The sequence below is a fragment of the Balaenoptera borealis genome (assembly GCF_965194805.1).
Source record: "Balaenoptera borealis genome assembly, chromosome: 3".
Classification (NCBI taxonomy): Eukaryota; Metazoa; Chordata; class Mammalia; order Artiodactyla; family Balaenopteridae; genus Balaenoptera; species Balaenoptera borealis.
The window spans coordinates 160036436-160051304 of NC_138866.1; the positions used below are offsets into that span (position 1 = coordinate 160036436).

Here is a 14869-nt window from a genome sequence, read left to right on the forward strand (position 1 = left end):
ATTTAAACACCACTCAGTGCATTCATTTACTTCCTCACCTGCCCAACAACTCATTTTGAGCCTGAATATACCAAGGAACCGTGGCAAGGACAGAGACAAACTAGAGAGTCTTCCCTCAGGGGTTTACAGTCTAGAAAGAGGGGCAAAGCAGATGCTTGTAGAGCTTGATGAAAAAATCGTGAGTGCCGTGGGAAATGTACAGAGAAATACAATAGGATGGGAACTTAACAAGGTGAGAGATACATTAGCTCAAGTCAGGAGTATTTCATGGCGGACTTGATATTTGAAGTGGATCTCGGGAGACGGGAAGACATGAACTTGTGGGAATGCGGCATTCTAGGCAGAAAAACTAGCTTCCCGAAGGCCTGGAGGCAGGAAACGATGGGGGTTCACGGGCAGTGCTAAGAAATCTGGATCAGTGGGAGCACAGGTGAGTGAAAGGCAAAGATGAAAGGTGACGGTAGAGAGGTTGTCTGGGGACAAGATGGGGTGCCCTGGATGGGGTTTAGCCAGGGAAGATTACACAGCATTTTGAACATGAGGATGTGGGATAATAACGTTGATTTCTGAAGATAATATTTTTATATTTCATAAATAGTAAAAATTATTTTAAGCTAGAGATATTTGAGATTCAATAGATGCAGAGAGAGGCCTTCCTGGAGCTTTCTTTAACTAAAAGCAGACACTTAAGAGAAATAAGGACCACCATGAATTCCTTCTTTGGGGTGGGTGTGATCCCAGGAGTGAGGCTAAGAGTAAACCTACTTCCATAAATCTCCATTTTGGGGCAGTTTCTGGCCCTGAAGAAAACAAGACAGGAAGACCACTCATACCTATGTGGACAAACATTATCACAAACTTTCTTGTCTCCTGAAACCCTTATTTGCTCTTTGCATTGGAGCCTTTTCTTTTTCCTCTCTTTCTTCTGGTAAGTTAGCTATTTAAACCCCAAATTCTAACCACTCCTTTGAGTGCCTCATCACGTGTACGCATGTTGCATGTGTAGATAAAAGCATGCTTCTCTTGCTCATCGGTATTTTGTTAATTTAATTCACAGGCCCTCAGGTACTGAACCTAAGAGGTAGAGGAAAAGTTATTCACACTCTACAGTTTATATGTTGTATATGTGAATTAAAATGGAGGAGACTTAAGATGGGGACACTAGTTCATCAGCTATTAAATAATCCAGGCACGATTAGCAGGAGAGAAAGTAGAGATAAGTATATAGTTTGGAGAAGTTGCAGAGGCAGAATCATAAGAATTTGGTAAGAGAGAGAGGGAGGTTAGAAAGGGGGAAGGGATAGTCAACAAGGACTCTGTGGTTCTAAGCCTGGATGACCAGGTCCACGATGGTGCTGTTAATAGAATGAGGGACTACAAGAGAGATAAAGATCGTAAGTGAACAGGATGAGTTAGTGGAACCTGTGTGAAGCCTGGCAGAGAGGCTAGAACTGGGGATGAGGATTGAGATTGTCTGAACTGCTCGTTCTTGAAGGCATGGCGTGGGAGGAGAAAACCAAGGAAAAGTGAAAGCAAGCAGGGAAGAGGGGACTTGGAGGTGATTTGGGGAAGGAGGGAACGGGGCCAGCCGGGGGTGGGGTGGGGGGTCGGTAATCAAAGGTGGAGGGGATGAAAGAGCAAAGGGCTGTGTCAGAACATCCGAGGGGCCGAGATGAAAGAGAGGGTCTTTCCTTGTATAAAAAGCTGCAGAGGGGTCCATGAGGATCTAGAACATTCCACATGAACTGCCAAGAGGGCGTCCTTGGGGGAAGCAGTGTCAGGAGAGAAGTTGGAGGGCAGAGCTGAGTTCGGGGGTTGGAGATCACTCCTTCAAGAATCTTGTGGGGGGGAAGAGCATCCCAAGTACTGGGAGCAGGAAGTGCAAAGGCCCTGAGGCAGAACGGTGTCAGGGTGGTGGAGAAACCACTATGACTGAAGCCAGTTGAGCAAAGTTGAGCATAGGAGGCTAAAGACCTCATCCTGCAGGTCCTTTGAAGGCTGTGTAGGGAATCTGGAATAAAGTATGTTGGAAAGTGAGTGGGAAAAAAAAAAAAAAAAGAAATCTTGTGGGGAAGGAAAAGAGGAATATAATACTAATAACTTAAAGGTTATCTGAGTTTCTCTCCTGTTGGGGATTTTTAATGATTCTCAAAATTTAAAACATTAACTCAATGCTAGCTACATTTTGCTGATAACCAAAACAGAACCAAGTTTGGGGCAGGGGGGAGGGGCAAGTAGGGAATTAAACTATGAAGAGGCATCTTTCTTTTTTTTATTCCATTTTTACATATCCACCTCTTTGTCATGAAGTCACAACATTTTATCAAAATATACACACAGCACAGATATTTTAAACATGGATAGCTAGAATTCTTATTAAATAAGATCGCTGCAAATAGCATGCATGGGTCTTTATCTTGAAGGATGTCTCTCTCAAGAGACTTAGGAGTCATCAAATCACCAGTAATGGTATAATAAAGGGATGGGTTATCTTTTCTCTAGAAGAATTACGCACTTCATTTTTTTTTTTTTCCTGTTCTAATGTGAGGATGGTAATGAGAAACTGCCACTGATACTGAAATCAACTGAGAATGGATGGATGGAAAGGTTCTATTGGCAGGAGTAAAATGACTCTATCTTTATTGGACTCTAAATTTAATTTCTACGTTGACAAGATAACCAGAGTAGGGGTCTAGTAAACATTGCACATGGATGACACGAACTCCCCCCACTTTCCTCTTGCCCGTGAATTTCATGGCTAAATCAGAATGAATGAATTTGTAAGTCTCAAGTTACAAGCTATGTTTATTATGAAGAATTCCCATAAGAACCTATTCAGGGCTTCCCCTACCCCCTACCCTTTACACTCGCCCAGGTGTGAACAGAATAAAATGGGTTTAGTGGTTACTTGTCTGCGGCCGAGTGGACGCCAGTGCTACGCCAGGCAACGTGCAGTTTCAGTCTTGAGAGGTCTGGACTCTGCTCCTTGAGCCAACACGTATGTCACTGATCAGCAGTTGGTGCCCAGGTGAAGAGCCATAACTTAGAGTGGAATTAAGTTTTCAAATCTTTCACAGTGCGGAGAGCCATCTTCAAGTAAATAACTACAGTGAGGAAGGACCTAACTTCAAGAGTGGCTGTGAGAGATGACAGGGGAGAATCCAAAGGGCATCGTCATTAGTGAAGCAGAGCTGGTTTCTGCTACAGATGCAAAGTCGGTGAGGAGCTCAAAGGGCTCAGCCTTTACTGTTGAGTGTTTCTTTTCTTTTCCAAGTTGAAAAGGAACCCAAGAAGTGTCACTTGAACCAGTTCACAGAGAGAAGGCAAATCCCTTCGTGTGTCTGGAGAGGCGAGTTCAGGATATCAGCTTCTCCATCCCTGGATTCATGAAGGAAAAGTTCCGGAACATGTTCTGGTCCATGCTGTTGATCAGCGCTCTGTCTGCAAATGACAGCCGGGGCTTCTCATTCAAGAATTCTTTGTCGAAATTGCTGCAGTCGTACGGTGATTTCTTGACCAGAGTTTAAGGGGTGGGGAGAAAAAGAGAGGAAAATCAGCCACTGAATTCCTGATTCATTCAAGATATGGCTTTTGCCATCTAGGCTATAATCTGCGTATGAAAACGCTGGCGTCTGCCAATAAACGAAAGTAATACTGATAGATGATTGTATACGGCCTTTGTTGAACACCTCTAAGATCCTGACTCACCAGCGTATTTAATTACAGCGTAGTGTAATTAAATTCGTATACAGGAATTCCAGGATGTGTACATTCAAATAACTTTACATGAAGGAGGACTGGCAACCTTTGAAAAAGTGGTAAGCCCCAATTTGACCTCTGTCCTTTTAGTCTACAGGGGACAGTCGGGGGGGGGGGCAGGGGGAGTGGCAGGTGGAGGTGGGAGCAGAGGGGCCGGAGGATTGGAGAAGTTTTGCAGATTATATATCCCGGTTCTTCTATCAATATCCTTCACTACCACTGGTTCCCCTACCCACATTAATTTTATTCTTTTATTTTTAAAATTTTTACTGGAGTATAATTGATTTACAATGTTGTGTTAGTTTCAGGTGTACAGCAAAGTGAATCAGTCATACATATACATGTATCCACTCTTTTTTAGATTTCTAATAAGGACCTACTGTATGGCACACGGAACTCTACTCAGTACTCTATAATGGCCTGTATGGGAAAAGAATTCCACATTAATTTTATTATTAAACATCTTGGACTGTCTTCCAGAGACAACACAGATTGGGATGAGCTCCCTTCTGGTCACCTGGTCCACTGGTGCCCATGACAAAAAAAGAGACCTATTTATAAATACTGTTCAGTATGGTGTACACTTCAGCTTTCTAAGATTAAAAGCAACCATAATCAAATGTCACCCTTATGTGAGCGTGACTAAGATCCAGGCCCATCCCACCCTCAAGGGGGCCCCTGAGCTGCTGAGGCCAATGGTCTGTGGTCTCTGCCTACAAATAGCCACTCAGACCATGGGTCAGGGAAATTCCTTCCTACGGGAGGAGTCGGGAGTTGTCCCATAGGGAAAGCATAGCTGAAACGTCTGATTTTTATGTGGAAAATGTCGAGTCCATTGTAGTCTACCATGGAAGCTGAGACATGAATGACATTGTTCTGATGAGCTGGAAAAAGGCAAAAATTCATCATATCATAAACAAATTATTAACCCATGTAGTAGAAATGGCGCTGTTACAAATAATAAGAGTGCTAGAGGCCAGCCGGTAGGACCCTTGGAACATCTCCAGAGCTTAGGACAAATGTTGACCATAAGTAACTCTTCCTGCCCTGGGGGTGCAGTGCTGCTTCTGGCTACCCACTGGCACGACTAATACCAGAAGATACTTTCTGGAGTGAATGCTCTGCTTTGAAATCCACAAGCCTGTGCCACCTCCGTGCGAAGATAGTTTATGTCTACCCAGGTCATTGCTACCTTGTTCCCAGAATCGCCAGGAAAGGGTAAAGCTGGCAAATCCACCACTTTGCTGTACTCCTTAAAAAATTATTATTTACTCTTTAAGTTGTGGTAAAATGTACATAACATAAAAATGACCATTCTAACCATTTTAAGTGTACAGTTTAGGGGCATGAAGCACATTCACGTGTTGGGCCATCCATCTCCAGAACTTTTTTCATCTCATCTTTGCTTCATTTTATGGTGACCCAGGAAGTTCTGCCTTTTCTCGGGGAGGTTGATGACTCTTGCTGGTGGGTATGTACATGGGAATTTAGAGACCTGTCTTTTTCTAAGTATCAGTTTACTTCTTAAATGAAAAAACACCTACCAATTACCATTAGGGTCTGTAGTTATATGAACAGATGACAAATGTCAGAGAAACTTTCATAAATATCACAGAAAACATGGATCCAAAACTCCTGTCAAAGGATGCAGGGTTTATGCTCAGGTTTGGGTCATGCAGACTGTGACCCTGAAGCCTGGACACACCCTGTGCAAAGCTCCACATGGCATCTGAGGGTCATCCCCACATATACATGTTCAGTCTAAGGCATGTACACGTGGTGATCCGTTCTTCACACAAATACATTTGATCACACAGGTTAAATTCTGCCAGTGAGTAACATCCCCTCCCCCCCAGCCCAATAGCCTGATTAAAGAAGACTTTCTTCCAAGAACTGCAGAGGGTGGGTGGGAAGTCAAGGCCCCGGCAGCCTCGGTGTGATGTGAGGACTGTGCTGGCAGGACCACAGGGCCCCAGAGGCTCCTTACCACCTTAGGCCTGAACGGAGGGTCAATCTCCTTCTTCTCCAGCTCTTCCCAATTGATCTCCCGAAACAAGGGGTGCTGGCGGATGTCTCCCCTCACCCCCAGGCGCTTTTCAGGTTCTCTTACGAAGAGCTGAAAGGGAGCAGAAGGGGAGCAGTTACTTCTCAAGGGATGAACCAGGCCCCTGGGAGGCAGGTGCACTTCTTAGCGTGGGAGCCAGGACCGCATGCACTTGACTCCACTAAGAGAAGGGCCCGGCTTTTGCCACCTGATTTCCGAACCTTGTTTTTCTACCAACCACCATAAACTATCGACCCAAGTCAAACCAGCAGCAACAAGTCTACTGAATATTCCAGAGTCTGGGCTTTGCTCTAGAAGTGCAATGTTTTGAGTTATCTAGGCCTGGATTGAAATCAGCTTTGCCCTGTGTTGTTATTCATGGGAACTGGCAAGTTACAGAGTCAGTTCCCTCATCAGTAAGGTGAGGGAAGTATTCTCCTCACAGGGCTGTTTTGTGGGTTAAAACAACAACAACAATATACACACACACACACGCACACACAGAGGTGTGTGCTAATTCCTGGTCTGTAGAACCCAACAGCAGAAAGTAAGTGACCAATGTGTTTGTTGTTTGGTTTACTGTCCATCGATCAAGTTTGATTTCTTTAAAAGCTGCTTTCTTAGGATTACAGTCTTGCTCTAAAGAAAAGCTCACTTCAGGTGTGACATAAACTAGCCCCTGACAATCAGCTTTGTACTTTGTAAGGCATCTGAGTATCTGGAATCACTCTTCACTCCTGCAAACCTGCTGGACACTAATACTTTATTCATATCATCTTTAATCATCTCTGACCCATTACATATGTATTTCATCTTTGTGCTCTCCCCTCTCCTATTACTTCCCCCCATGAGGTCAAAATGAACATTGGCCAGGACAGGAAAGAAACCTGGAAACTCTTCAAACTTAAATAAAACATGTCAAGGGCTTTAAGGAAGTAGAAGAGTCCTAGAATAGTCTCAGGTCCTGGGGGTCTGGAGTAGTTACCTCTTCTCTTACATCAGGCTAGACGTTTATGTATCAAATAACTGCTTATTACAGGGTATCATATGGAGACTCTGAGTCTTGAAAACAGAATCCAAGTCAAGTGCAGAGATTTTCCATGAAGTTCTGGCAGGACTGGACCTCCATTTGCATCTACATTGCATGAACCTCTTGCTTATACCTCTTATAAGAAGAGTCAGTCTTACGTGTAGTCAAAATCTTCAAAAGCTCTAGTCTGTAATCACTAACTAACTAATTAACTACCATGCTGTAGCAAAGTGGAGATATTTTCTTTCTTTTTTTTAATTAGGAGACTCCTCTTAAAGCCCAAGTGAGACCTCATGCAGCCACCTAGTATATCCAAGTGGTAAATTGTTGGAATGGCCCCAGCTTCCTCTCCCCTTTTTCATATGGAGGCCGCTGAGGCCCCTCTGTGGAAACTTAGGGTTCCAAAGTACCCCATTAGAAAATCACTGCATAGTGGATATAACATGAGACTGTCATTCAAGAGGCTTACTACCGACACGGCCTGGAGCAAGTTTCCTGAGTCTCAGTTCCCTCACCCGTAAAATGAAGGGTTAGACAAGGTGGTCCTTATGTCCCGTGAGTCCTAACATCCCCTGAACCCCTAGGCCAGTCTTCCAGGCTCCCTGCAATGCTGACACTCGTCCTCTGATTTCACTGTGACCTTCTCTTCCATCCGGACACACCTACTCATTGAATATGCATCTGCCTTTCCTACCTCTGCCCTTCACCAATGACATTTCCGTCTTGCCAGGGTTTCCCTCTCCCCACATCCACTCCCATTTCTTCCTCTTCCTCTTTAAATCCTGACTCACCTGTCAGGATTCAGCTTACACCCCCTTTCCTCTGTGAAGCTTTCTTTGATTACCTCCACCCACGGTGAGCTCTCTCTCCTCGTCAAGTCATATTCACATGGTTGGTTACATCACTCATCCCACCCAATGTCCCTTGAGAGTCAGGTCTTGTGCTAGAGGACTCATCGAGACCATCTTGACTTTAAAGGCAGATTCTAAAAGCAGAAAGCTTTTAGAAACCGAGGCTCAGAGTAGCTAAGTAACTTGCTCAAGACCACGGGTCTAGCCAGCAGTAGAGCCTAAACGATGAGCAACCCCTTCCTACTTCTGGTTTTGGATGGTCTCTCCTCTTTGGTCCATAGAACACCTCCCTTCCATTAAAGGAAATTAGCACACTGTGTGTGTGTGTGTGTGTGTGTGTGTGTATTTAAAGACTGTCTTTCTTGCTGTAGTGTAAGCTTTGGAAGGCAGATATCATTTATGTTTCTGTTTCTTACAGAATCCAGCCCAGTGCCATGCACAAAGCAGACACTCAATAAATGTTTGTTGAATACATGAGTAAGCTGTCTTTCCACTTTTTTTCCAGATTATGTGTCTTAAAGTCTCTGTCTTCTGTTAGTCTCTTGGTTTCAGCATATAGAACAGCCTAGAGAAAAGTTCACAGTAAAGCACACTTTCCTATAGACTCAGACACCAGCAAGGGTCAAGAGAGGGAAAAGCAGATCGATGCTTTCAGGAGAAGAGGGAATAAGTGACTTGCCCCCCACCCCTTCCCTTGAAATGATCCTGATAAATGATCGACTTCCACTTCTTAAGGACATTTTGATGAAGCAAGGTTAGAGAGAAGGTGTGAGTGCCCCGTGAACAAGCCAAAACCCAGCCTCGTGTTGTTATAATTAAATGCTTCAGGGAATCGGGTTTGAAGTAACTGCCTTAGGCCAAGTGTGCACATGCTAGGTTTCCTGTTAGTTTTCCCCAGTAACATGTGGCATTTGTTCCAAGAGGATCAAGAGCCTCCTGAGCCTGGTATATGTACTTGTGAAATTAAAAAAAAATTTTTTTATAGATAAAATGTATAATGAGTAGATAGTATGATCTCCAGCTTCGAGACTCAAAATCCTTTCCCGTTTTGCACAGACGAGTGGATTATCTTCTCTGCCCTGCAGCCGATCACCCCCCACCCTGGTCCTGAAGATGCTTGTTGACCTTATGAGAGGTCATCATCTCTGCCACCGGGAGCTGCACCGAAGAAATAAATGTTCATGAAAGAAAGACTTGCTTTTGTCCATAAAAGCTGTCAGAAGTGTGGTTTACACTTACAGGAAAAAGCACATCTCTGACATAAAAGGCCAGGATGCAGCTGGAGTTTGTTTAAATTTATTCGGCTATCTGGGCAAGAAAGCAGTGCTGGGCTGCTGGGGATGGACCCCCACTCCCCCCGGGCTCAGCGCCTGCCACTGGAATCTCCCTCCCTCTTTAGTCCCTCTTCAGATGGCTCTTTCTACAAAAGGGAGAGCTATTTCTGTTTGCGATCGTTCGTTTTCCATCATTTTCCAAACAAATGGACAGGACATCCTGGATGAATAAATGAGGAAGAAAGGGGCGTGTCCTTGACAACAGTCAACTGGACAGCAGTGTCCCAGCTGTAATTCTTTAAAAAAAGTTTTTAAAAAATGTTATACAATTTTTAAAGGTTACTTTCCATTTATAGTTATTACAAAATATTGGCCATATTCCCTGTGCTGTACAATACATCCTTGAGTCTATCTTACACCAATAGTTTGTGTCTCCCACTCCCTCACCCCCTCCTCACTGGTAACCAGTAGTCTGTTCTTTATATCTGTGACTCTGCTTCTTTTTTGTTATATTCAATAGTTTTTTGTAATTTTAAGATTCCACATATAAGTGATATCATACAGTATTTGTCTTTGTCTGACTTACTTCACTTAGCATAATGCCCTCCAAGTCCATCCATGTTGTTGCAAATGGCAAAATTTCATTATTTTTCATGGCTGAGTAGTATTCCATTGTGCATGTGCATGTGTGTGTGTGTGTGTATATATATAAAATATATATATAATCTTGTTTATCATTCATCTATTGATGGACACTTAGGTTGCTTCCATGTCTTGGCTATTGTAAATAGTGCTGCTATGAACACTGGAGTGCATGTATCTTCTTGAATTCGTGTTTTCGTTTTTTTTTCGGATATATACCCAGGAGTGGAACTGCTGGCTCACATGGTAGTTCTATTTTTCGTTTTTTGAGAAAACTCCATACTGTTTTCCACAGTGGCTGCACCCATTTACATTCCCACCAACAGTATACTTGGGTTCCTTTTTCTCCACATGTTCGCCAACATTTGTTATTTGTGTTCTTTTTGATGATGGCCATTCTGACAGGTGTCAGGCGATATCTCATTGTGGTTTTGATTTGCAGTTCCTTGATTAGCACATTCTTTGAATGTACTTGTTGGCCATCCTCATTTCCTCTTTGCAAAATGTCTTCTGCCCATTTTTTTAATCAGGTTGGTTCTTTTTTTTTTGGTTTTGTTTTGTTGTTTTTGATATTAAGTTGTATGAGCTGTTTATACATGCTGGATATTAATCTCTCATTGGTCATACAACTTGCAAATATCTTCTCCCATTCGGTAGGCCGTCATTTTGTTTTGTCGACTGTTTCCTCTCCAGCTGTAATTCTTTTTTTTTTTTCTTTTAAACATCTTTATTGAAGTATAATTGCCTTACAATGGTGTGTTAGCTTCTGCTTTATAACAAAGTGAATCAGTTATACATATACAATATGTTCCCATTTCTCTTCCCTCTTGCATCTCCCTCCCTCCCACCCTCCCCATCCCACCCCTCTAGGTGGTCACAAAGCACCGAGCTGATCTCCCTGTGCTATGCGGCTGCTTCCCACTAGCTATCTATTTTACATTTGGTAGTGTATATATGTCCATGACACTCTCTCACCCTGTCACATCTCACCCCACCCCCTCCCCATATCCTCAAGTCCATTCTCTAGTAGGTCTGTGTCTTTATTCCCGTCTTGCCACTAGGTTCTTCATGGCCTTTTTTTTTTTTTTTCCTTAGATTCCATATATATGTGTTAGCATACTGTATTTGTTTTTCTCTTTCTGACTTACTTCACTCTGTATGACAGACTCTAACTCCATCCACCTCACTACAAATACCTCCATTTCGTTCTTTTTATGGCTGAGTAATAGTCCATTGTATATCTGTGCCACGTCTTCTTTATCCATTCATGTGTCGATGGACGTGTAGGTTGCTTCCATGTCCTGCTGTTGTAAACAGACCCAGCTGTAACTCTTGACGGAGCGCAGCCTCTCGTGATGTGCCTGTGTTCAGCGCACTACGTGAATCCGTGCCCTTTGAGGGCTGAAGAGGTTGAAGTCTGGTACTGACACCACTGCCGTTACAGAGGCCGCTGAATACTCTTTGCTTAGCGTTTCCAGAGGACCCGTTACTTCTGGCTTTCAGAACATTATGTAAAATTCCCTAGAGGAGGTTTCTCTAGAAATGATAGATCACCTTTGATTTTTGCAGAAAAGGGAGCTCAGGGCTGTGGGGGCTGTTGGATTAAAATCAGAGCACAAGAGGCACAGGGGCAACTAGAAGCCAGTCTCACAACCAGCACGTTGCCGGGTGGCCATGAATTTTTATCAGCCCAGCTCCTGGAAAACAGACAGCTGTCTTCTTCACGGACAAGAACAGAGAATTTTTATTAACTCACAGGAGAAAGAATAAGCCCAGACTCTTCCACGTGGGTTTAAAACCTCTTTCACCAGCGAGTCCTTTTTCTTCACCTTCTTTATCCTTAACTGTCTTGGTCTCTGCTCTAGTCACCAAATTCACTTTCTACTCTCACAGCAAATCTTCTTCCTGCCACTGAAACTGCAGCTGACTGTCTCACTCTCTCTTTTTTTTGCTTTTTTTGTATTTGCTGGAATTTAGCCTTAGATTTAGTTTTGTTTTTCAACTTTTTATTTTGAAATAATTATAGTGTCTCAGTCAGCTTGGGCTGAGACTGGGAGGCTTAAAGAGCACACATTTATTTCTCATGGTTCTGGGGGCGGGAAGTCCAAGATCAAGGTGCTGACATGGTCAATTTCTGGTGAGACGTCTCTCCCCGGCTTGTAGATGGCCGTCTTCTTGCTGAGTGCTCACATGGCCTTTTCTTTTTTATTTATTTATTTATTTATTTTTATGTTTATTTATTTACTTATTTGTTTTCTTATTAGTCATCCATTTTATACACATCAGTGTATACATGTCAATCCCAATGTCCCAATTCATCACACCTGCCCCCCGTGGCTTCCCCCCCTTGGTGTCCATATGTTTGTTCTCTACATCTGTGTTTCTATTTCTGCCCTGCAAACCGGTTCATCTGTACCATTTTCTAGGTTCCACATATATGCGTTAAAATACGATATTTGTTTTTCTCTTTCTGACTTACTGCACTCTGTATGACAGTCTCTAGATCCATCCACGTCTCTACAAATGACCCAATTCCGTTCCTTTTTATGGCTAAGTAATATTCCATTGTATATTTGTACCACATCTTCTTTATCCATTCGTCTGTCGATGGGCATTTAGGTTGCTTCCATGAACTGGCTATTGTAAATAGTGCTGCAGTGAACATTGGGGTGCATGTGTCTTTTTGAATTACGGTTTTCTCAGGGTATATGCCCAGTAGTGGGATTGCTGGGTCGTATGGTAGTTCTATTTTTAGTTCTTTAAGGAACCTCCATACTGTTCTCCATAGTGGCTGTATCAATTTACATTCCCACCAACAGTGCAAGAGGGTTCCCTTTTCTCCACACCCTCTCCAGCATTTGTTGTATGTAGATTTTCTGATGATGCCCATTCTAACTGGTGTGAGGTGATACCTCATTGTAGTTTTGATTTGCATTGCTCTAATAATTAGTGATGTTGAGCAGCTTTTCATGTGCTTCTTGGCCATCTGTATGTCTTCTTTGGAGAAATGTCTATTTAGGTCTTCTGCCCATTTTTGGATTGGGTTGTTTGTTTTTTTAATATTGAGCTGCATGAGCTGTTTATATATTTTGGAGATGAATCCTTTGTCCGTTGATTCGTTTGCAAATATTTTCTCCCATCCTGAGGGCTGTCTTTTTGTCTTGTTTATGGTTTCCTTTGCTGTGCAAAAGCTTTTAAGTTTCATTAGGTCCCACTTGTTTATTTTTGTTCTTATTTCCATCACTCTAGGAGGTAGATCAAAAAATATCTTGCTGTGATTTATGTCAAAGAGTGTTCTTCCTATGTTTTCCTCTAAGAGTTTTATAGTGCCCGATCTTACATTTAGGTCTCTAATCCATTTTGAGTTTATTTTTGTGTATGGTGTTAGGGAGTGTTCTAATTTCATTCTTTTACATGTAGCTGTCCAGTTTTCCCAGCACCACTTATTGAAGAGACTGTCTTTTCTCCACTGTATATCCTTGCCTCCTTTGTCATAGATTAGTTGACCATAGGTGTGTGAGTTTATCTCTGGGCTTTCTATCCTGTTCCATTGATCTGTATTTCTGTTTTTGTGCCAGTACCATATTGTCTTGATGACTGTCGCTTTGTAGTATAGTCTGAAGTCAGGGAGTCTGATTACTCCAGCTCTGTTTTTTTTCCCCCTCAAGACTGCTTTGGCTCTTTGGGGTATTTGGTGTTTCCATACAAATTTTAAGATTTTGTGTTCGAGTTCTGTAAAAAATGCCATTGGTAATTTGATAGGGATGGCACTGAATCTGTAGATTGCTTTGGGTAGTATAGTCATTTTCACAATATTGATTCTTCCAATCCAAGAACATGGTATATCTCTTCATCTGTTGGTATCATCTTTAATTTCTTTCATCAGTGTCTTATAGTTTTCTGCATACAGGTCTTTTGTCTCCCTAGGTAGGTTTATTCCTAGGTATTTTATTCTTTTTGTTGCAGTGGTAAATGGGAGTATTTCCTTAATTTCTCTTTCAGATTTTTCTTCATTAGTGTAGAGGAATACAAGAGATTTCTGTGCATTAATTTTGTATTCTGCAACTTTACCAAATTCATTGATTAGTTCTAGTAGTTTTCTGGTAGCATCTTTAGGATTCTCTATGTATAGTATCATGTCATCTGCAAACAGTGACAGTTTTACTTCTTTTCCAACTTGTATTACTTTTATTTCTTTTGCTTCTCTGATTGCTGTGGCTAGGACTTCCAAAACTATGCTGAATAACAGTGGTAAGAGTGGACATCCTAGTCTTGTTCCTGATCTTAGAGGAAATGCTTTCAGTTTTTCACCATTGAGAATGATGTTTGCTGTGGGTTTGTCGTATATGGCCTTTATTATGTTGAGGTAGGTTCCCTCTATGCCCACTTTCTGGAGAGTTTTTATCATACACGGGTATTGAATTTTGTCAAAAGCTTTTTCTGCATCTATTGAGATGATCATATAGTTTTTATTCTTCAATTTGTTAATATGGTGTATCACATTGATTGATTTGCGTATATTGAAGAATCCTTGCATCCCTGGGACAAACTCCACTTGATCATGGTGTATGATCCTTTTAATGTGTTGTTGGATTCTGTTTGCTAGTATTTTGTTGAGGATTTTTGCATCTGTATTCATCAGTGATACTGGTCTGTAATTTTCTTTTTTTGTAGTATCTTTGTCTGGTTTTGGTATCAGGGTGATGGTGGCCTCATAGAATGAGTTTGGGAGTGTTCCTTCCTCTGCAATTTTTTGGAAGAGTTTGAGAAGGATGGGTGTTAGCTCTTCTCTAAATGTTTGATAGAATTCACCTGTGAAGCCATCTGGTCCTGGACTTTTGTTTGTTGGAAGATTTTTAATCACAGTTTCAATTTCATTACTTGTGATTGGTCTGTTCATATTTTCTGTTTCTTCCTGGTTCAGTCGGAAGGTTATAGCTTTCTAAGAATTTGTCCATTTCTTCCAGGTTGTCCATTTTATTGGCATAGAGTTGCTTGTAGTAGTCTCTTAGGATGCTTTGTATTTCTGCAGTGTCTGTTGTAACTTCTCCTTTTTCATTTCTAATTTTATTGATTTGAGTCCTCTCCCTCTTTTTCTTGATGAGTCTGGCTAATGGTTTATCAATTCTGTTTATCTTCTCAAAGAACCAGCTTTTAGTTTTATTGATCTTTGCTATTGTTTTCTTTGTTTCTGTTTCATTTCTTTCTGCTCTGATCTTTATGATTTCTTTCCTTCTGCTAACTTTGGGTTTTGTTTGTTCTTCTTTCT

General features: G+C 42.0%; 2 protein-coding genes and 1 long non-coding RNA gene across 9 annotated transcripts in view; 1 reads left to right on the plus strand and 2 right to left on the minus strand.

Moving 5' to 3' along the window:
• The window catches only part of LOC309626470 (uncharacterized protein), a gene marked incomplete at its 5' end in the record, with an annotated part of 239324 nt that overhangs the window by 162574 nt on the left and 61881 nt on the right, over positions 1–14869 (plus strand). The gene's annotated exons all lie outside the window — the stretch shown is intronic.
• The window catches only part of PRKCQ (protein kinase C theta), a 153443-nt gene continuing 141361 nt past the window's right edge, over positions 2788–14869 (minus strand). For all 3 annotated transcript variants that reach the window (XM_082387147.1, XM_082387148.1, XM_082387149.1), the window contains 2 exons: positions 5747–5875; positions 2788–3511 (listed from right to left, as the gene is read on the minus strand). In XM_082387147.1, coding sequence (XP_082243273.1) covers positions 3356–3511; positions 5747–5875 — 285 coding nt within the window. In that variant the 3' untranslated portion in view covers positions 2788–3355. The remainder of the gene's footprint in view (positions 3512–5746; positions 5876–14869) is intronic.
• Positions 9287–13206, minus strand: LOC309626485. Its single transcript, XR_014243230.1, has 2 exons — positions 10916–13206; positions 9287–10285 (listed from the first exon to the last, which is right to left on the minus strand). It is a non-coding gene; the product is annotated as an uncharacterized lncRNA (long non-coding RNA).